The following is a 21,972-nucleotide window of genomic DNA, read 5'->3' on the forward strand; positions in this document are numbered from 1 at the left end:
AAAGTCTTTTGTTGGCTTTTTGTATAGTAACAGGAATATATGAGTTTGACAGATATTTTTTATTAATGGTATACAACAGACTTTCCAGATAGCTATGTGACCACTTTTCATTAGAAAAGGAAAGATCTCAGAAAATAGTTATAAGTCTTTCCATGTCTATAGTCAAGTCTTTAGGGAAAATATGTGTGTATATATATATATATATATATACACCTCATATTTAGAACTCTGTCACCACCATATGGTTCTCTGAATCTAAAAACATTTTCGGCTGGTTAGACTGAACTCTTACCAGTGATATGGGGTTCGTATCAAAGTTCCTAAATTTTTATAGGATTTTTTTTTTTTTTAATTGAGTTTGTGCAGAAGTGTTTGAACTACTGTATGGCTTTTCTTCTGCCATTTCGTGTAACGTGTATTTGTGACACAGTATTTATGATTCAGCAATGTCAGAGCTAGAAATATTTTGTTCATCCCGTAGAGTGCAACCTAAAATAAAGTGCACCTCCTGATGTATGCCTGTCAGACATTGTGTATTTCATCAAAAAAACAGTAAGAAATGTCACTGAGGGTAAAAATAGAGGAAAAAGTAGTTTTGAACAACAGCACAGAACTTCTGGGACTTTCCCTTTTGACCTGTACATGTCTTAAAAGTCAATTCTTACCTTTTAAATATCATGATTCACAACATATTTCTTATATAATCATGGAAATAGCGTTTTGAACCTGGAACAACAAAAAAAAATTAATAAAATTTAGACTCTGTTTTCTTTGTGCCTTCATAGGGTAAAAAATAAAATAAAAATAACAATAAGTGATATTTGGTGAATGTTGTAAGTGCCAAGCACAGTGTTAAACTTTTTGTATGTATTATTCCATTAAAGTGGTGGTGCAGTGGCTAACAGCTCAGCTGCTAATCAAAAGGTCGGCAGTTCAAATCCACCAGCCGCTCCTTGGAAATTCTATGGGACAATTTTGCTTTGTCCTGTAGGGTCACTATGAGTCGGCATTAACTCAACAGCAAAGGGTTTAGTTTTTGGTTTCATTCCATTAATACTGACTTTAAAAATCTTTTCAGTACATACTCTTATTATCCCAATATTACAGATGAAGGAACACGGGCTTAAAGAAAGGTAAGGCAGCTTGCCCAAGTATAAATAAATAAATTTATATATTTTTAAAAAGCAAAAAAGAAAAGACTGACCTAAATTCCACAGCCTATTCTTTTGATCATTATGCTAGATTGACCATAACATTAGACAATTTAACTTCTCCAGAAATGTCCTAGCTAATCCAAGAATAGCTTCCTTGTTTGCCTTGGTAGATTTGCCTATGTCATTGATAAGGTATTGATGAGATTTCGTCCAAGTATAGAAATCCTAAAATGTCGTCTTTTTACCTTGTGTTTGTAATAACCACCACAGCACTTTATTGTAAAAATAAGGTAGAAGGAAGTTAGCACCTGACAGAATCAGTTGCAATGCTTTGGTCAGCCTAACTTCCTACAATCAAGGTTTATTATCCCATTTTTCTCCATACAGAACCCAGTGCTGCTCCCACAGATGTCAAGGCTACAAGTGTGTCTGTGTCAGAGATTCTTGTTGCATGGAAACATATTAAAGAGAGTTTAGGAAGACCACAGGGATTTGAGGTATGAATAGAATTCTTGAAAATAAGCTTTGTTATTTCTGCTGGCACTGCATTCTCCTACAGAGATGGTTTGTTGACACTTCAACCAAATTCCATTCCTTTGAAATTTGCTCTATATTAAAGAAACTATGAAATGCACTTTTCTACTGATATGTATTATGTAGCTTATTAGCTGGCTTAGTTTTCAGTACAGCAGTTTCCATAACATCATTCAAATACACCCACTCATCACTTATTGACATGGTTAGGTTCCAAAGACCAAGTAATTATGTAAAAATCAGTATTATGCAAAATGATCTGACCACAGCAGATCACAAAATATTATGTGGGACACGTGTGTCCCTCTAGACCCAAGAGGCAAAACGTTTAGGTGGGCAGCATATGTCCCACTGGTCCTGAAAGAGTTGCTGTCAGACGTATGTCATTAATGCACAAAATAGTCGGAGAGTAGATTTTTTTACTATTGTCATAGTTGCAGAATGTCAGGTAACAAGATAGTTGGTAAGTGAGGAGTAAGCGTATATGCAAGAAATGAAAAATAGACCTTTAGCTAAAATCGGGTGCCACAGGTGGATATTTTCTGGTGTCCAATTTATTGGTGGTTAAAAAATGCTTTTGTTTCTTTGTTTCCAATGATTTAATGCATAAAAATAGTTTTTCTTTCATACTTGCTTAGCAGGTCTTACCTCCATAACTGAATTCTCCAAATATGTTCTGACCTTTGTGATCTACCTCTATTTTTAGAACTCAAATGACTTTTTGTCACTTAAATTTTGCTATTTCTAACACAGTCATGCCAGCCTGGTTAAGTGTGAACATTTCATATCAATTCAATGATTTCAATGAAATTTTAGGCTCCACATGGACCAGAGGATTGTGGGTATTCTGTGAATTTGCACCTTCCATGGTAATGAGATCCCTTCTTCTCATCCAGCTCTCATTCTTGCCTTGCTTGGCCAGTCTGGAAATAAATTCACCTACGGTTAACTGTATTGGACAAAGGTAACAAGACCATTCAGTCTTTTCAACAAATGATCCTGAGACCACTGGATATCCAATTAAAAAAAAAAAAAATTAAAGAATGAGTTTGGATACCTGTATCATACCATAAATAAAAATTAACTAAAATGAATCAAAGACCTAAATATAACTGCTAAAACTACAAAGACCCTCAGAAGGCCACGTAGGTGCATATCTGCATCGCCTTGGATTAGGCAATGCATGGTTTCTCAAATATGACACCAAAAAGCACAAGCAACCAAAGAAAACATAGATAAATTTTATTTTATAAAAACTCTGTGTATCAAAAGACACTATCTTTGAAAGCGGGAATATAAACATATAACTTGCACAACAATTGTACTTTGCAGCACTGTTCACAATAGCCAAAACATGGAAACAACCCAAAGGTCCATTAACAGATGAATGGATCAACAAAATGTGGCTGTTGTTTTTAGTTGCAATGAAGTCACCTTTAACTATGGCGACCTTATGTATAACAGAATGGTGCTGTGCCATCTTCATGATCCTTGGCATGTTTGAGTCCATTGTTGTGACTATTATGTCAATGCATCTCATTGAGTGTTTCCCTTGTTTTCACTGACCCTCTGCTTTACTAAATATGATATCCTTTTCTAGAGATTAGTCTTTCTTGATGACGTGTCCAAAATAAGTGAGCCAGAGCCTTACCATTTAAGACTTCTAAGGAGTATTCTGGTTATTTTTTCTAAGACTGATTTGGCCATTCTTCTGGAAGTTCATAGTATATTTAGTAGCCTTTGCCAACACCTCAATTTGAATGCGTCAATGCTTCTGCTTCCTTTTTCATTTTCCAATTATTGCATGCATATGAGGAGATTGAAAAGACCAAGCCTTGGATCAGGTGCACCTTAGTCATCAAAATGACATCTTTCTTAAAACTTTAAAGAGGATTTTTTCAGCAGATATTCTACTTTCGACATGTCCTTTGATTTCTAGACTTTTGCTTCCGTGGATGCTTTCATCCAAGTAGAATGAAATTGTTAATCACTTGTTTTTTCTTTATCATGATGTTGCCTATCAGTCCAGTTGTGAAAATTTTTGTTTTCTTCACGTTCATGTGTGATTCGTATTGAAGGCTGTAGTCTTTGACCTTCAAAGATTACTCACTTGTAAATTTTTCATATTGTGGTGACCATGATGCTGGAAGCTATAACACTGGTATTTCAAATACCAGCATAGTTACCAATGATGGACAGATTTCAGCGGAGCTTCCAGACTAAACTAAGAAAGACTAGGAAGAAAGGTCTGGTGATCTACTTCCAAAAAGCAGCCAATGAAAATGATAGACTATTACTCTACCATAAAAAGAAATGAAGTCCTGATACACACTACGACATGGATGAACCTTGAAAACATTATACTAAATGAAATGTCTGTCACAGAGGAACAAATATTGTATGATCCCACTTCTATGAAATGTCTAGAATAGATAAATGTATAGAGATCAAGCTTACTAGTGGTTATCAGAGATGAGAGGGAGAGGGAAAGAGGAATTCATCGTTTAAGAGGCACTGAGCTTTTGTTAAGAGTGATGGAAAAAATGGAAATGGATAGTGACAACAGTAACATGACATGATGAATGTAATTAATGTCACTGAATTGAACATGTAAAAATGTTGAAATGATAAATATTTTGTTGTGTATATACCTTGTTGTTGTTATTAGGTACAACTGAGTTGATTCCAACTCATAGCAACCCCATGTAACAGAGTAGAACTGTTCCATATGATTTTCTTGGCCATATTCTTTATGAAAGCAGATCGCTAGGTCTTTCTCCAGTAGAACCAATGGGTAGGTTTGAACTGCCAACCTTTTCGTTACCAGCCGCGGACTTAACCATTTGTACTACCGGGGCTGTTTACCACACACAAAAAAAGTATTTGATAGTCAATTAAAAAAAAAAAAAAAAAAAAGTATCAAGAAAGTGAAAAGATAACCCAAAGAATAGAAAAAAATTTTTTTTCCAAATCTTATATCTGATAAGGGCCCAGTATCTAGAATATATTTAAAAAAAAACTCATAAATCAACAATAAAAAGGCAAATAACCCAACTGAAAAATTGGCAGAGGATTTGAGTAGACATTTCTCTGAAGCAGACATGCAAATGGCCAATAAGCACATGCAAATATGATCAACATCATTAGTCCTTGGGGAAATACAAGCCAAACCCACAATGAAATATCATTTCACGTCCACTATTTTAGAATGGCTATAGGGTCGCTATGAGTCAGAATTGACTCGACGGCACTGGGTTTGGTTTGGTTTTTTCTTAGAATGGCTATAATCAACAAAAAAGGAAAATAATAAGTGTTGGAGAGGATGGGGAGAAATAGGAACCCTTATGCATTGCTGGTGGGAATATAAATTGGTGCAGCCACTTTGAAAAACAGTTTTCAGTTTCCCAAAAAGTTAAACATAGAATTACCATATGACCCAGCAATTCCACTACTAGGTATATCAAGTGATGAATGGAAAAACAAAATGTGGTGTATTCATACAATGAAATATTATTAAGCCATAAAAAGAAATGAAGTACTGTTGTATGCTACAGCATGTATGAACCTTGAAAACATTAGGCTACGTGAAAGAAATCAGACACAAAAGTCTGTATTTTGTATGATCCCATTTATGTGAAATGCCCAGAATAAGAAAATCCAGAGAGACAGAGAGTAGATTAGTGGTTCCCAAGGAATGGGAGGAGGAGGAAATTGGTATTGATAATAGGTACAGAGTTTCTTTTGGGGGAGATAGAAATGTTCTGAAATTAGTGATGATGGTTGCTCAACATAGTGAATATACCAAAACCCACCGAAATGAACATCTTAAAAAATGGTGCATTTTATGTTATGTGAATTTTATCACAATTAAAAAAAAAAAGAAAAAGAAATGTTGTTGACTGGAACTTTGGTCATAGCACTAGAATTGTAGAAAAGTGAACATTTCAGAGACAGGGCTGGTGAAATTTGTTGACTGAGCCAGTATGGAGGTGAGGAAAATGATGATTCCTAGATTGCTGGCTTGGCCAAATGAGTGAACACTGATACCATTTACAAAAGTGGGGAAAACTGGATAAAGAATGGATTTGAAGGTGGGAAATCAAGAGTTCTGTTTTGGTCACATTAAATTAGAGATGCCTATAAGTGCTACAGGTGCTAACCAAAAGGTCAGCAGTTCGAATCCACCAGGTGCTCCTTTGAAACTCTATAGGGCAGTTCTCCTCTGTCCTATAGGGTCACTATGAGTCAGAGTCAACTCGACGGCACTGGGCGGGTATTAGAAATCTTAAGAGGACAAATAAGGTAGGCAGTATAATATAGGAGTTTGGAATTGAGAGATCAAGGTTGAAGTCATAAAGTAATAGTCATAAAAGTGGTATTTAAAGTCATGCTCCTGGATGAAAGCACCTAAGGACAAAATGTAGATAGGAAAAAAGAGGAGGAGAGAAGAGAGGGGAGGGGAGGAGAGGGGAACAGTAAACTAGGCTGTGCCCTGGGCATTTAGAGGTTCAGCTGAAGAGAAAAACTCAACAATGGAGACAATCAAAGAGAGATCATATAGTAGAGAGAAAACCAAGTACCAGATGGTTCAAATAAACTAAAAAAGAGTTGGTTAAAAAGAACAAAATGGTCAACTGTGTCTAAAGCTTCTAAGAGATCAAATGAGATGAAGGCAGAAAAAATGCCTGTTGATTTAGAGGTTACTGGTGATCTTGAGAAGATCTTGGGAAAAGATTATCTTCCATAATCAAATCGGTTATCAAAATCCCATGCATTGTCAGCTTATTTACTTCCAGTTGCAACCATCTAATACCCCTAATAATACTACTGCCCCATAAAGAGTAATTAGTGGCAATAATTTTGAAAGAGGGGACCCAATTCACACCTCTCAGCCCATATCACCTTTATTTATGTGGAATTCTCAGTCTTCTGTGTGGATTTCAAGATATTTTGATATAGATGAGAATCACAACTCTCCAATATTGGTAACAGAAACAATTAAGAGCCATACTCAACATCTGAATATGTTTTTACACCTGCCGATTATAATAAGTCAGTCTAATTAACCACTGCAGAAAACTATTTTAGTATCAGAAAAAAAAGCTGTTGAAAAATGTCAATATGAGATTTTTATGAGAAATTCCCCTTTACATAGAAGGAATAATAGCGGAAATAAATGAAAAATCATTTCTGAAGGCATGAAACGTATTTGTTTCCTTTTAGGATACGTTTTCTGTAAAGCACATACTTACCTGCCACTTTGGTGTTGACAATTGTATCTCTGGAGTACATGGTGTGGTATTAACACCTCAGTGCATTCTTCTCAATCAATAATCAAGCTGGAACATATTTGTGGCTCATGTCACTTTAAAAACTTTGTATTTTCTCTTCTGCTATTCATGGAAGGCTACTCTGAGTAAGGGTCATTTAGACAAAAGACAAACATAATCAAGGGCAGTAAAGTTCTTAAGGCTCTTACACCCTTACCTGATCTCTTCTACCAAGTACCTACCGGTGTGTTCTCGCAGGTTCTGAGTCTGACTGCAGATGCTCCATAACTGAGTAGCAACCTGACTCTAATGGCTTTTATTGTGATTCAGGTTTGACATTCAAATTCTGACTTCATATGTTCCTGACCTGGCTTTCTGTGTGTTTTGCCTAAATCTTATTTTTTATTCCTTCATTCAGTCATTTTTTCATTCACCTAATATTTATTGAGTGCCTGCTATTTTCTTGTTTGTGGTGCTTGGGCCAAAACAATAAGCAAAATAGACAGCATCCCTGTATTTATGAAGATCACAGTCTAGCAAGGGGATTATTTCTATATCTTTCTTTTGTTTTTGTTTATTTTGGGTTTGCTTTTTGTTTTGGGTTTTTTTTTCTTACCTCAGCCTAAGGTCTTGATTAAACTCCTGGTAGCTCCTTCTACTTGGTGATTTTGTTTTGAAACTCTTTTCCCTAACGTAAGCAGCCCCTATAGGACAGCAGTAAGGGTTTCAGTCAGATGCTTGTCTTGATGCCTCCTGTCAATAACCTACTGACATGGCCATATAGCATTTTTGCCTTTTACAAGGAAGTTTACATTTATATCTTAATTGGTTTAAAAGAGTGAGCCAAGCATTTTGACTTAAGCTGTACTTAAGCTGTATGTTCGTCTGCAACTGACACTATACATTTAAATACATTAACCAATTAGTTCAAGTCAAACAGTCACTAATAATTTTGACTGATTTTTTGTTGCTGTTGTTATTACATTGACTAATTATTCTACCTAAGCGAATAGCCATGGAAATTAAAATGGTAGCAATAACTATGCATAAAGACAAGATCAGAATGGTGATAGCCCATAGCCCACCAGACAATGGCTTTAATGGTAAAGGGCTTGAGGACATTTTAGTGATATCATCCCTTTTCATTTCTAAATGAGCCCATCCATAGGCGTTTCTAAATGTTACAGTTAGGCTAGATGAGAACTGCACAGTGAAAAAGAAAGAAGGTGCTGTTTTCTTTACAATAAGCTTTTATAGACAGCCTTCTGTAAGTCTAGTATACCTCACAAAAATGACTATCTGAAGAAATAATAAATAAAGTTTCATATGTAGACATCAGACCATCTCATTTTATTTTACTAATATTTGAACAATTTTGTTGACACCATCTTGGAACCACCCATTTGAGAATTTTGGTTACTTACTGGGCTGGGACATTAAAGTTATTTGAAATTTCATGACTGTAGAGACTGAATGTAGAAAACATTGACGTTGAGATATATGGAATTTCTAACTTCTGATGTGCAGCATGATTGAAAACTGAAAATGGGCAATATTTATTGAATGAGCTTGGCTCATGAATAACCATGACTGTTCCATCTGGATTGCCATCCCTGTCATTGGCCAATACAAGTAAATTATTACGTTCAGTTTTGAATTTATGATTCTGCCAGCATTAAATGTCCTATAAATGGTAATGTCTGTACTCTAGAGCAAAGCCCCTCAAGCTTTTCAGAGTTTACCAGGATATTCCTGTGCATACAAAATCAGACCAGACACCAGTCTGGTGAGAAGAGTGAATAAAGAAGACATAATGCCAAATTTCATAATCTCTTCTCTGCTTTTCCCAGATCCGGAGAACAACAAAGTAAACTGTGTGATAATAGAATGTTGGATGATTCATTCATTCACCATCAAACATTTGTTAAGCATCAGACACTGTGCGAGGCACTGGAAATGTAGAAATTAATAAAATATAGTTTTTTCTGCCCTTAAAAAACTCACAGTCTAAGACTGAGACAGGTTTATGAGAGATTTCAATAAATGAAAGAGAGAGAAAGACATTGGAACAATACAATTCTTCTGTCCATAATTACCCCAAGATTCCTCTAGCATCCTGATTCTCTAAAGAAACATTAGTGGGAATAAATCCATGCCAATACTTTGTGCTCCGCTGCTATTCATAAGGTTTTCACTGGCTAATTCTTTTCAGAAGTAGACTTCCGGGTCCTTCTTCCTAGTCTTCCAAGAAGCTGGACTATATGAAGAAGAATGGGGCATCAGGATTCGAGGAAGACTCATTAACAACCTGCGTTATGCAGATGACACAACCTTGCTTGCTGAAAGTGAAGCGCTTACTAATGAAGATCAAAGACCTTCATTGTGAATTACACCTCAACATAAAGAAAACAAAAATCCTCACAACTGAACCGAAAAAGCAACATCATGATAAATGGAGAAAAGACTGAAGTTGTCAAGGATTTCATTTTACTTGGATCCACAATCAACACCCATGGAAGCAGCAGTCAAGAAATCATTGAGCAAATCTGCTGCAAAGGACCTCTTTAAAGTGTTGAAGAGCAAAGATGTCACCTTGAAGACTAAGGTGCGCCTGACCCAAGCCATGGTATTTTCAGTTGCATCACATGCATGTGAAAGCTGGACAACGAATAAGGAAACCCAAAGAATTGATGTCTTTGAATTGTGATGTTGGCAAAGATTATTGAATACACCATGGACTGCCAAAAGAAAGAACAAATCTGTCTCGGAAGAATACAACCAGAATGCTGCTTAGAAGCAAGGATAGTGAGACTGCGTCTTACATACTTTGGACATGTTGTCAGAAGGGATCAGTCCCTGGAGAAGGGCATTATGCTTGGTAAGGTACAGGGTCAGCGGAAGAGAAGAAGACCCTCAAGGAGATGGATTGACATAGTGGCTGCAACAGTGAGCTCAAGCCTAACAACAATTTTATGGATGGCGCAGGACCGGGCAGTGTTTCATTCTGTGGTACACAGGGTCACTATGAGTTGGAACCGACTCGACGGCACCTAACAACAACAACGCTTTGTGTGGATATAAATTTCTCTTTTTGCATGGGTATATATTTCTGTCCATAAAATGTCCTCAATTTTCCTAAATAAAATAATAAATAACTAAAATATTTATTTACTTAATAGAAGAAACATACTTTTTTTCACTAGATGTAACTTTTTTAATATTATGTTATCTATTCTGCCTTAGAAGAAAGAACCCCACAATTGCCAAGCTTGTGGTACTTGAATTTATTCTGGCCATTTTGTAAGAATATTATTAACTATATTTTTATCTGCATTTTATGGCTGGAGTAATTCCAGCAATAAGCAACATAGTATTTTTATAGCAGAGTGACAAGCACAGAGTGTCCTAGTTTAATTCTGAACTTTTTGTGCTTATTATTAAAAAGGAATGAAAGACAAAACAACTAGTCCCATTTTACGTTTTTCACTAAAAGCTACCCCTAGCTATTCTTTTTCTTGGGCAGGACTTGCATGTGTGAATATTAGAACTTCCAGAGTATGTGTAACTAAGAAGTTCATTTTATTTATTTATTTTTGAACATTTTATTGTGCTTTAGGTATAAGTTTATAAAGCAAATTGGTCTCCCGTTTGATAATTTATACACAAATTATTTTGTGACATTAATTGCAATCCCCACAATGTGTCGTCACATTTTGCCCTGACTTCCCTGTTTCCATTCATCTTTCCTGCCCCTTCCTATCATCTCATCTTTGCTTTTGGGCTGGTGTTGCCCATTGATCTTGTATACTTGATCATTCTAAGGAGCATATTTATGTTATTGTTTGTTTTCTACACCTGTCTGATATTTGGCTGAAGTGAACTTTGGGAGTGGCTTCAGCTGTGAGTTAGAAGGATGCCTAGAGGCCATAGTCTCGGGGGTTCCTCCAGTCTCCGTCAGACCAGTAAGCCTGGTCTTTTTTGTGAATTTGAATTTTGTTCTACATTTTTCTCCCACTCTGTCTAGGACCCCCTATTGTGATCCTGGTCAGAGTGGTCAGTAATGGTACCCCGGCACCATCTAGTGCTTCTGGTCTGAGGCTAGTGGAGGCTGTGGTTCATGTGGTCCATTAGTCCTTTGGACTAATTACTTCCTTGTGTCTTTGATTTTCTTCATTCTTCTTTGCTCTGGACGAGATGAGACTAGTAGTTGTATCTTAGATGATCGCTTGCAAGCTATTAAGACCACAGACGCTACTCACCTAAGTAGGATGGAGACTATTTCCCCTAAGAACTATGTTATGCCAGTTGACCTAGACGTCCCCTGAGACCATGGTCTGTAGCCCTCAGCCCCAACGACTCAGTACTGCGAGGTGTTTGGTTGTGTCAAGGAAGCTTCTATGAATGTGTCCCCTGTGTGCTTTATTATATATATGAATATACATGCTGTGCATACAAATATGTATGTAAAAATATCTGCAGCCAAATAAGGAAGATGGAAGAAGAATTGACACCTTTGAATTGTGGTATTGGCGAACAAACATTGAAAGAACAAACAAATCTATCTTGGAAGAAGTGCAACAGGAATGCTCCTTAGAAGCAAGGATGGCAAGACTTAGTCTCACATACTTTGAACATGTTATCAGGAGGGATCAGTCCCTGGAGGAAGGCATCATGATTGGTAAAGTGGAGGGTCAGTCAAAAAAAGACCCTCAAAGAGATGGGTTGACACAGTGGCTGCAACAATGGGCTCAAGCATAACAATGATTGTGAGGATGGTACAGGACTGGGCAGTGTTTCATTCTGTTGTTCATAGGGTCGCTATGAGTCGGAACTGATTCAAGGGCACCTAACAACAACAACAATATCATTTTCCATAGTGGTTGTACCATTTTACACTCCCACCAGCAGTGTATAAGAGTTCCAGTCGCCCTACAACCTCACCTTGTTTTTTCCGTCTGTGCCATTCTTGCAGGAGTGAGATGGATGGTATCTCATCATAGTTTTGATTTGCATCTCTCTATTTTTTAATGATTAATGATCTCGAGCATCTTCTCATGTATTTGTTGGCCGCCTGAATGTCCTCTTTGGAGAGGTGTCTCTCCATGTCCTTTGGCCATTTTATGATTGGGTTGTTTGTCTTCTTGTTGTTGAGTTGTTGAAGTTTTCTATATATTTAGAGATTAAATTTTAATCAGATATGTCATAGCCAAAAAAATTTTCCCAGTCTGTAGATTATCTTTTTACTCTCTTGGTATAGACTTTTGACAAGCATAAGTGTTTAATTTTTAGGAGGTCCCAGTTATCTATTTTATCTTCTGGAATTTTTGCATTTTTAGTTATGCTTGATATTCTATTTATGCCATATATTAGGTCCCCTATGTCTTCCTTCATGATCTTTATAGTTTCAGGTTTTACATTTAGGCCTTGGATCCATTTTGAATTGGTTTTTGTGTTTGGTGTGAGGAATGGATCCTGTTTCCTTTTTCAGTTTTACCAGCATATTTGTTGAAGAGACTATCTCTTGTCCATTTAATGGACTCTGACCCTTTGTTAAAGATCAAGCATACATGGTGGATGGGTTTACTTCTGGGTTCTCAATTCTGTTCCTTTGGTCTACGTGTCTGTCATTGTACCACTACCAGGCTGTTTTGACTAGTGTGGCTGTATAATAGATTCTGAGATCAGGAAGTGTGAGGCCCCCTCCTTTGTTCTTTTTCAATGGTGCTTCACTTATCCAGGGGTTCTTTCCTTTCCATATAAAGTTGGTGATTGTTTTTTTCCATCTCATTAAAGAATGTTGTTGGAATTTGGATCGGGAATGCATTGTAGCTATAGATCGTTTTGGGTAGTATTGACAATTTCGCAGTGTTAAATCTTCTTATCCATAAGCATAGAATGTGTTTCCACTTATGAAGGTCCCTTTTGGTTTCTTGCAATAGTGTTTTAGTGTTTTCTTTGTGTAAGCCTTTTATGTCCCTAGTTAGATTTATTCCTAAGTATTTTATCTTTTAGGGGGCTATTATAAGTGGTATAGCTTTCCTAATTTTCTTTTTGGAGTTCTATTTGTCAGTGTAGAGGAATCCAATTGATTTTTGTATGTTGACCTTGTACCTTGCCACTTTGCTGAATCCTTTTATTACTTCCAGTAGCCTTCTTGTGGAATCTCTGGGATTTTTTAGGTGTTGGATCATATTGTCTGCAAATAGGGATAGTTTGACTTCTTCCTTACTGATTTGTTGTGTTTTTAGGTGCCATCAAGTTGGTTCCAACTCATGGCAACCGTGGGTACAACAGAACAAAACACTGCCCCATCCTGCACCATCCTCATAATCGTTATGCTTGAGCCCATTGATGCAGCCATTGTGTCAATCCACTTCATTGAGGGCCTTCCTCTTTTTTCACTGACCCTTTACCAAGTATGATGTCATTTTCCAGGGATTGATGCCTTCTGATAATGTGTCCAAAGTATGTGAGACGAAGCCTTGCCATCCTTGCTTCTAAGGGGCATTCTGGCTGTACTTCTTCCAAAACAGATTTGTTCATTCTGTCTTAGAATGTCCTTTATTTCTCTTTCTTATCGCTCTAGCTAGGACTTCCAATACATATCAGGGTTATGCTGGCTTTATAGAATGAATTTGGGAATATGTCCTTCCTTTTCTATGTTCTAGAATAGTTTGAGCATTATTAATGTCAGTTCTCTGAATGTTTGGTAGAATTCTCTAGTGAACCCATCTGGGCCAGGGCTTTTTATTTTGGGAATTTTTTTTATGGCCACTTCAAATTCTTTTTTTATGGTCTCTTCATATTTTCTACTTCTTCAGTTTTTGTTAGTTTAGATAGGTAGTGTGTTTTCAGAAATTTGACCATTTCGTCTAGGTTTTCAAATTTTTCAGAGCATAATTTTTCTTAGTATTCTGTTATAATTCATTTTATTTCAGTTTGTTCTGTTTCTTATTTACCTCATTTCTTATTTGCCTTATTTTCATTTTCTCCTTCTTTTGTCAATTTTGCCAGTGGTTTGTCCATTTTACTGATCCTTTCAAAAAGTCCTGTTGGTTTCTGTTTTCTGTCGTATTTATTTCCACTCTAATTTTTAATATTTTCTTTCTTCTGGCAGCTACGAGCTTCTTTTGGTGCTCTTTTTCTATTTGTTCAAGTTGTAGGGTTAATGTTTTGATTTTGGCCCTTTCTTCTTCTTTGGATGTGTACATTTATTGCTATAAATTGACGTCTGAACACCGCTTTTCTGTGTTCCAAAGGTTGTGATATGCTGTGTTTTCATCTTTGTTTGATTCCAGGAATTTTTTTATTTCACCTTTGATTTCTTCTATTATCCAATGTTTTTTAAGCAAAGTGTTATTTAGTTTCCCTGTATTTGATTTTTTTCCTTGCTCTTCCTGTTATTGATTTCTACTTTTATAGCGTTGTGATCGGAGAAAATGCTTTGTATTATTTCGATGTTTTGGATTTTATTGAGGGTTGCTTTGAGGCCTAAAATATGGTCTGTTCTGGAGAATGTTCCATGTGCATAGCAAAATAATCCATACTTTGCTGCTATTGGGTGGAGTGTTCTGCATATGATGTTGAGTTGTCTGATTCTGACATTTAGATCTTCTGTATCTTTCCTGAGTTTCTTTCTAATTATTCTGTCCTTCACCCAAAGTGGCGTGTTGAAGTCTCCTACTTTTATTGTGGAACTGTCTACTTCTCTTTTCAGTACTGTTAGAGTTTGTTTTGTGTATTTTGGAGCTCTGTCTTTGGGTGCATGTGTATCTATCATGGTTATGATCTCTTGGTAGATTGACCCTTTCATCATTGTATAATATCCTTCCTTATCTTTTAAGGTGGATTTTGTCTTAAAGTCTATTTTATCAGGGGTCAATATTGCCACTTCTTTTCTTTTTTGGTTACTGTTTGCTTGATATTTTTTTCGATGATTTTATTCTTAGTTTATCTATATCTTTGTGTCTAAGGTGTATCTCTTGTAGACAGCATATTGATAGTTTTTTGTTTTTCTCAATCCATGCTACCATTCTCTGTCTCTTTACTGGTGCATTTAAACCATTTACATTCACTGTGATTATTGATAGATACGAATTGACTCTCATCATTTTGTTACGCTTTTGTTTTTTGGTGGTGTTGACCCTTTCTTTGTTCCACATAATTTTCTGTACTAAATTCTTTTCATTTGTGGATTTTCTTTTCAATTTCTTTGTTGTTGATTTTGTGTTTTCCAAGTCTTTATGATTTTCCTCTTTTTTACTTAAATGAGTAGGTTTGTTAATTTTCTTTGTGGTTACCTTGAAGTTCAACTTCATTATCCTAACTTTAAAGCTGTTTTTCCTTTTTAATTTTTTAGCAGTCTTTTATTTCTTGATATTGCCTTGACTCCCTCTCCATATGGAAGTTCTAAAATTACACCATTTATTCCCCCTTTTTTCTTCTGAAATTACAGATTGACATCTCTAGTTTTCTGTTTTCAGTGCAGCTTCATTTTATTTTTGAGGATTATTTATCTAGGTTGGTATCTGACTAATGTTGTCACGTGTCAGGTTGTTGTCTTATGTTGTTCATTCTCTGTCCAATGGACTTTAATATTTCTTGTAAGGTTGGACTGATTTTTACAAATTCTCTTAATTTCTGTTGATCTTGAAATATCCTTATTTCACCATTCTATTTGAGAGACAATTTTGCTGGATATATAATTCCTGGGTGGTAATTTTTTCTTTTGATGCTTTATATATGTCATCCTATTACCTTCCTGCCTGCATGGTTTCTGTCAAGAAATCAGAGTTTAGTCTTATTGGTTGTCAAGAAATCAGAGCTTAGTCTTATTGGCTCCCTTTATAGATAATCTTTCATTTTTCCCAAGCTGCTCTCAGGATTCTTTCTTTCTTTTTGGTTTTAGAAAGTTTGATTATGATATGTCTTGGTGATTTTCTTTTGGGATCTATCCTGTATGCGGCTCGCTGTGCTTCTTGGATGCATATCTTCTTGTCTTCCGTGATATTAGGGAAGTTTTCTATGAACAAATCCTCAAAAATTCTGAGAATTGTCTGCTCCTGTTCTAGAATCCCAATCACACATAAATTATTCCTGTTGATAGTGTTCCACATAACTCTTAGGGTTTCTTCATTTTTCTTCATTGTTTTTTCTGATTGTTCTACAAACAAATTAGTGTTAAGGGATTTGTCTTCCATTTCATTGATTCTGTCTTCCATTCACTCAATTCTTCCCGTTTGTCCTTCCTTTAAATTGTCTATTTCTGAAATTTTATTGTTAATGTTCTGGTTTGCTAGTTGCTGTTTTAGTATAGTTTTTAATTATTTTGTCATTTTTCTCTTGTATTATTTTCCTGAATTAGGCTAGTGTTTTGTTTGTGTTTTCCTTAATCTCTTTCTTGATCACTTGGAGAACCCTACATATAAGTATTTTGAATTCCTTATCAGGTAGTTCCATTGCCATTTCTTTCTCAGGGAAGCTTTCTGGTTCTTTATCCTAGTCACTTCCTGAAGCCACCATGTTCTGCTTCTTTAGGTGATTTGATATTATCTGTTGTCTCTAAGGCATTAAGGTGTTATTATATTTATTTATTAATTGTATGTTTGCTGCATCCTGATTGTTTTGTTTTGTTTTGTTTTGTTGTATTCAGGCAGGTGAGATGGGCATGCTACTCTGGTCACTAGTCTGGCCATACTGGAGCACTCACCACCTGTCTCCAGGTGGGCAGGATAGAGGCTGAGTGTGTAAGCATGGGTCTCAGTTTGCTGGTCATGTGGGTAACTGACAGCAGATTGGCCAGGCACTGGTTGCCATTTTTGTTGGTCTGGTGGTGCAGGAGCAAGCAGTGTCACTCACCAAGTGGATAGGGTGGCAGGTGTGGCTGGCTAAGGGGGATGTGGTTGCCACCCCTTGCCTGATGGAGGAAAAGGAAGGCAAGCATTAGGTGTGCACATGCACAGTTGTGCCACTGCTGCCTCTTGTTGAGTTGTGGAAAGGGGGAGGTAGAGGTGGGCATGCATACATGCAGTCACACTGCCACCTTCTCGCACTGGGCCTGGTGGGGCACCAGTGGCAAGTGGGCATGTGCACATGTGTGCAATCACTGCCTCTTGCTGTGCCTGGGGCGGTGTAGGTGGCAGGTGGGTGTGTGAGTAGAAGCACGCCTACCACAACTGGTCAGGTGAGCCAGAAAGGGTGTTATATAGGATTGGGTGGGTGGGGAGGGGATGGGATCATGATATGGTCTCTGGTCAAGTGGGGTGGCTTCAGTTCTGATCAGGAGGGGAGGGGAACGGCGTGTACACCCCCCTAGCTAGCAGATGTGACTGCCAGGGCACTTCTTGTCTGCTGCAGCCAAAAATTGAGACATGCCCCTGACCTAGTGCAAGGATGGGGAGGTGGGGGGCAGCCCAGGGTCCAGTCAGGTGGAAGATCTCCTGCCAATACTCCACGATTCACATCCTTATGCATGCCACTCACCCCAGAGGTCAGGTACCGCCACTTGTGAGTATATATAGCGCTGAATCCTGGTTTCTTCCCTCCTCCATGGATGGCAGGTTCCTTGTATTTCTCGCTGTCCTTTCTGTGTTTTCCTTCCTTAGATCCTGATCATGATCCACTCACCTTGTTTCTCTATGGGTGTGTCTATACAGTGTCTCTATCTCTTATGGGGATGCCATGAAATTGCCTCCCTGTTTTCCTCACCCATGGTCACTATTGGCTTTGTCTTAAGATGGCCACGTTGAGCTGGGATGGCTGATAGAGCCCCTCTGTTCCTTGTTACCCCTCGTTCACTGTGTTCATTCAGTTCTTCCTTCCACTCAGTGTTCAGTTCAGTTCTTTATCCTTCTTTTTTGTTGTTTAGGGTTCCAGGATTGTTATTTGCGCCTGTTTCAATTGGTTTTTCAGGTCTTTGCTGCAGGGGGACAATATGGTGCATCTGACTAATCCGCCATCATGGCTGTTGGCTTCTCCCCTCCAGAAGTTCATTTTAGACATGTCACTAAAGTTATTTCCATTTATTGAGCACACTGAAGAAAGCACCAATTGTGTTTTGGTCTATAAAATAAGTTGTGGTGGGATTTCTTAAGGGGAGAAGGCATGAGATTGTTGTTCTTTACTTTATGATCTGTTGCTAATCATCAGAGCAGGAGACAAAAAAAAAGAAAAAAAATGGGCCTCACTGTTGTCTGACAATCACTCATGCCATTCACTGCATTTAATTCATGTACTGAGAGAAGGAAAACTATATGTGCATACAAAAAAAAAAAAAAAAAAGGAATTTTAGATAGAAATTAAAGGGGAAAAGGAAGTTGAAATGAAGCCAGAGTCACCAAAAGGCTATACAGAAAATGTTTAACTTCCATGTGGTAAGTGGGTAACAGCTGTTTTAAGGATTCTCTTTGGCTTTTTATTATGACTATATAAAAATAAGAACATAAAAAACTAAACAGTAAGAAGAAAATAAGATGCCAGTGCTACCCTTTCTTTCCTGAAACTCTGTAAACTCTGATTTAAATCAAATAGCTTTTATGTCCCTATCATTAGATTTCATTCTTGGGTTATTTTCATAGACTCTTAGTTGAACTAAAACTATGCTTTTCACAAAAATCAGCAGATCAAAAGCAAATTGAAGTGACATTTCAGTTGCTTAACCTGTTCCTTTATTCTTTTGAAAGGCTGCTACACAGAATTTTTTCTGAAAGCACTCAGCCGAATATTTTTTTCTTCTTCTTCTTTCTAAAATGCATTGCTTAATGGAAGAAATTCTCCAACCCAAACTACTTTTTAAGTTTTTCTATTAAAATGTCTACATAAGCTTTTATTTTATTTTATTTTATTTGGAGCCCTGGTAGCGCAGTGATTAAGAGCTATGGCTGCTAACCAAAAGGTCAGCTGTTCGAATCCACCAGCCACTACTTGGAAACCCTATGGGGCATTCTACTTTGTCCTTTAAGGTCTCTATAAGTCAGAATCCACTTGACAGCAACGGGCTTGCTTTGGTTACTGCTTCATTTCATTTTTAAGAATACTTGAATATTTGCCTGAATATATTCTTTTATCTGCAAAAAGAACCCAAAAGTGTTGATAATACCTTTTATCATATTCGGAAATATTTCCTATTTTTTCATTCCTTGACAGAGATGTAAATTTACCATACCACTTCTAAAAAGGGGTTTTCTCATCCCCGAAATATGTTAAGTTCCTCACACTTCCATCCAAAGTCTCACCCATAATTACATAACACACAAGTACATGCAGCGCATCCATAGAAATGGTGAAATCACAAATGTACACATCAGCTCATTCATTTTCATTTTATAAATATTTGAACAATTTTGTTGACATCTCTGAGAACCCATTTGAGAATTATCAAATTGCAGCAAAATTTTCTTCCTCTTGAAGGCTGGGGCTATATCTTAAACACCTAGCAATATGTGTGGCTTAGAGATACTCACATAATAGGAAATGGAGGAATTTTATAAAGCACTTGAACACAAAAAGAAAAAATAATCTTAACAAAAGACATACTTAACATTATAAGAATTCCAATTACTAATTGTCTAATTGCTAATTATTAAAGGCTAAAACTTACTTTAAAAAAGGCGAGATTTTTTAAATGTAAGTATAATTCTTATATCAAGGTCCTAAAATGTAACACTACTAAAACCCAGAGACAAATCTCTTGTCTCCTTCGGTCACTATTCCCATTCTCACCACCACCACTACCACCGCAAAAAAACATGATACTGACTTAGCTAATACCGATAATTGGTTTTGCCAGTTGTTTTGTTTTGTTTTTTTACTATAGTATACCGTATTTTTACACAATAATGTGCACCTTCTACATTTGTTTGGGAACAGCTCCCTCCCTCCATGAGGTATTTTCATAACCATCCTATGCTAATTTTTTTACAGAAACGTAAAAGAGATTGGCATAGTAGCGCTTATGAGGATACCTCATGGTGGGAGGGAGCAGTTGGCAAAGGTAGAAAATATGCGTTATTTGCGTAAAAATACGATACATGAAGCTTTTTATGTCTTATATTTTCATTCATCATGGTATTGGGAAGATTCACTCTATTTCGTGCTTTTTCTTAAACTGCGTTGCATGAGTATCCCACACTTCATCATTCTGGACATGAGGGTTCTTTCCAGTTTAGGTCTATTATTAATAGAAACACTATGAACAATCTTGTACATATTGTTGCGTTCCTGTGTACAAATTTCTTTTGAGTATAGACCTAAGAATGAAATTTCTAGGTCAGGATATTCATGTAACAGTTAACACAGTCATCCAAAGTGGCTCTCATGTTATCCCACCACTACTGGATTAGATTTCCAGTTGAGCCACATCCTCATTAACACTTATTTATGTCTTTCTTTCTTATTTTAGCCGTTGTAATGAGTATATAATTATATATCATCGTAGTTTTAAATTTGCATTTCCTTGACAATTAATGAGTTTTTTTAAATATATATGCTATTTCTTGCTCATTTGAATATCTTCTGTGGTGAATTGTCAAGTCTTTGACCCATTTACTCTTTGGGTTGTCTGTCTTTTTCTTAATTTGTAGGTGTCTCCCAATCCATAATCTTGATATATTCCTCTGTTTACTTAGGAAATCTTTAATCCTTGTCAATATAGGTCTTACAGATCTTTTCTTAGATTTATCCCTATTGTATTGTTGATGCTATTGTAACTGTTATCTTTGTTTTTAATTTAAATTTCTCTTAATTTTATAATATGAAATTTTTTAACAATTGTGAAATATACAGAATAGTATAGTGAATTTTTATACACTCAACACTCAGCTTCCACAATAATGAACTAATGAATGTTTCATATATAAATTTGCTTAGTCAATCCTATATTATTTTGAAGCAAATATCAGCCATTGTATCATTGCATACAACACACGTCAGACAAAATCACTAAAATATAAGTACTGCTTTAAAAATTCCCACCTTGCTGCTTCCAGATCACACACAGGTTGGGGTATGCACTCAGCTAAAAAAGGCAGCAAACTCAAAAAAATCTCACCCAAAGCAACTCTGTCTTTTAAAAGTAGATTTTTCTTGGTCTCTGCCTACATTTTTTAACACATCCCCCAGGATTTCTCCGTGCAAGAATATCAGGCAGCCAAGTATTCGAACAATTTATGCTCCGAGTTTGTACTTTAGAGTCTCACCATGTCTACAGTTCTCTTACTTCTTGAATTTCCCCCCTTACATTTCCAGCTACTTTTTCTTCATTGAACCTTGTCCTTTGCTGCTTACAGCTGGTTAAGACTTCAGTTTTCTGCCACCATAATCATAGAGGTTGGAGAATACGCTCAAAACAGAAAGCTACAAACTCACAATTCTTACCTGTTGCAGTCTCAGCCTTTCAAGAGTAAACGCTCCTCTAGCTTCTATATGCTTTCGGCTGCCTGCCAAGATATTATAATTCTCAGCCAGGGGTTGGTTTGTATGACCACTTGCCTCAGCCACTGTTTCTATCATCATCTTTTTAATATTAATATCTCTAAGCTCTGTGGTGTTATTTTCATTTCTGGTATCGATAATTTGTACTTTATTTCTTGTTATTTACACCTTTTTGTCTTTTAAAATAATCGACTTTAGCTTTTTTCATTTATGTTCACTTTCCCATTATTAATTACTGCTTGCATGTTTATTATGCCGTTCATTCTCCTTTGTTTGGGTTTAAAATTTATTGTTTTTTCCTAAACTTCTTATGATGGACACATCATTGATTTTCACCCTGTCTTCTTTTCTAATATATGTATTAAGACTATACACCCCTTAGACATCTCTCTGCATCCTTAGCACTTCATATAAAGTATGTCATAGAATATGGTTAGGTACATAGTCATGTTTATTTTAAAAGATTGAGATTCAATATATGCACTATTCTATCACAAAGTATTACTTAAGATCAAAATATTCATTCTTTCATTCAGTTAGTATGTATTAAGAGCCTATTTATTATGTGTACAGTTCATCTCACA

General features: G+C 36.5%; 1 protein-coding gene across 1 annotated transcript in view; it reads left to right on the forward strand.

Moving 5' to 3' along the window:
- Nucleotides 1–21,972, forward strand: part of CNTN5 (contactin 5) — a 577,721-nt gene that overhangs the window by 524,149 nt on the left and 31,600 nt on the right. Inside the window, exon 18 of the mRNA XM_064289547.1 lies at nt 1,542–1,651. Coding sequence (XP_064145617.1) covers nt 1,542–1,651 — 110 coding nt within the window. The remainder of the gene's footprint in view (nt 1–1,541; nt 1,652–21,972) is intronic.

The sequence above is a fragment of the Loxodonta africana genome, chromosome 7 (genome assembly GCF_030014295.1).
Source record: "Loxodonta africana isolate mLoxAfr1 chromosome 7, mLoxAfr1.hap2, whole genome shotgun sequence".
Lineage (NCBI taxonomy): Eukaryota > Metazoa > Chordata > Mammalia > Proboscidea > Elephantidae > Loxodonta > Loxodonta africana.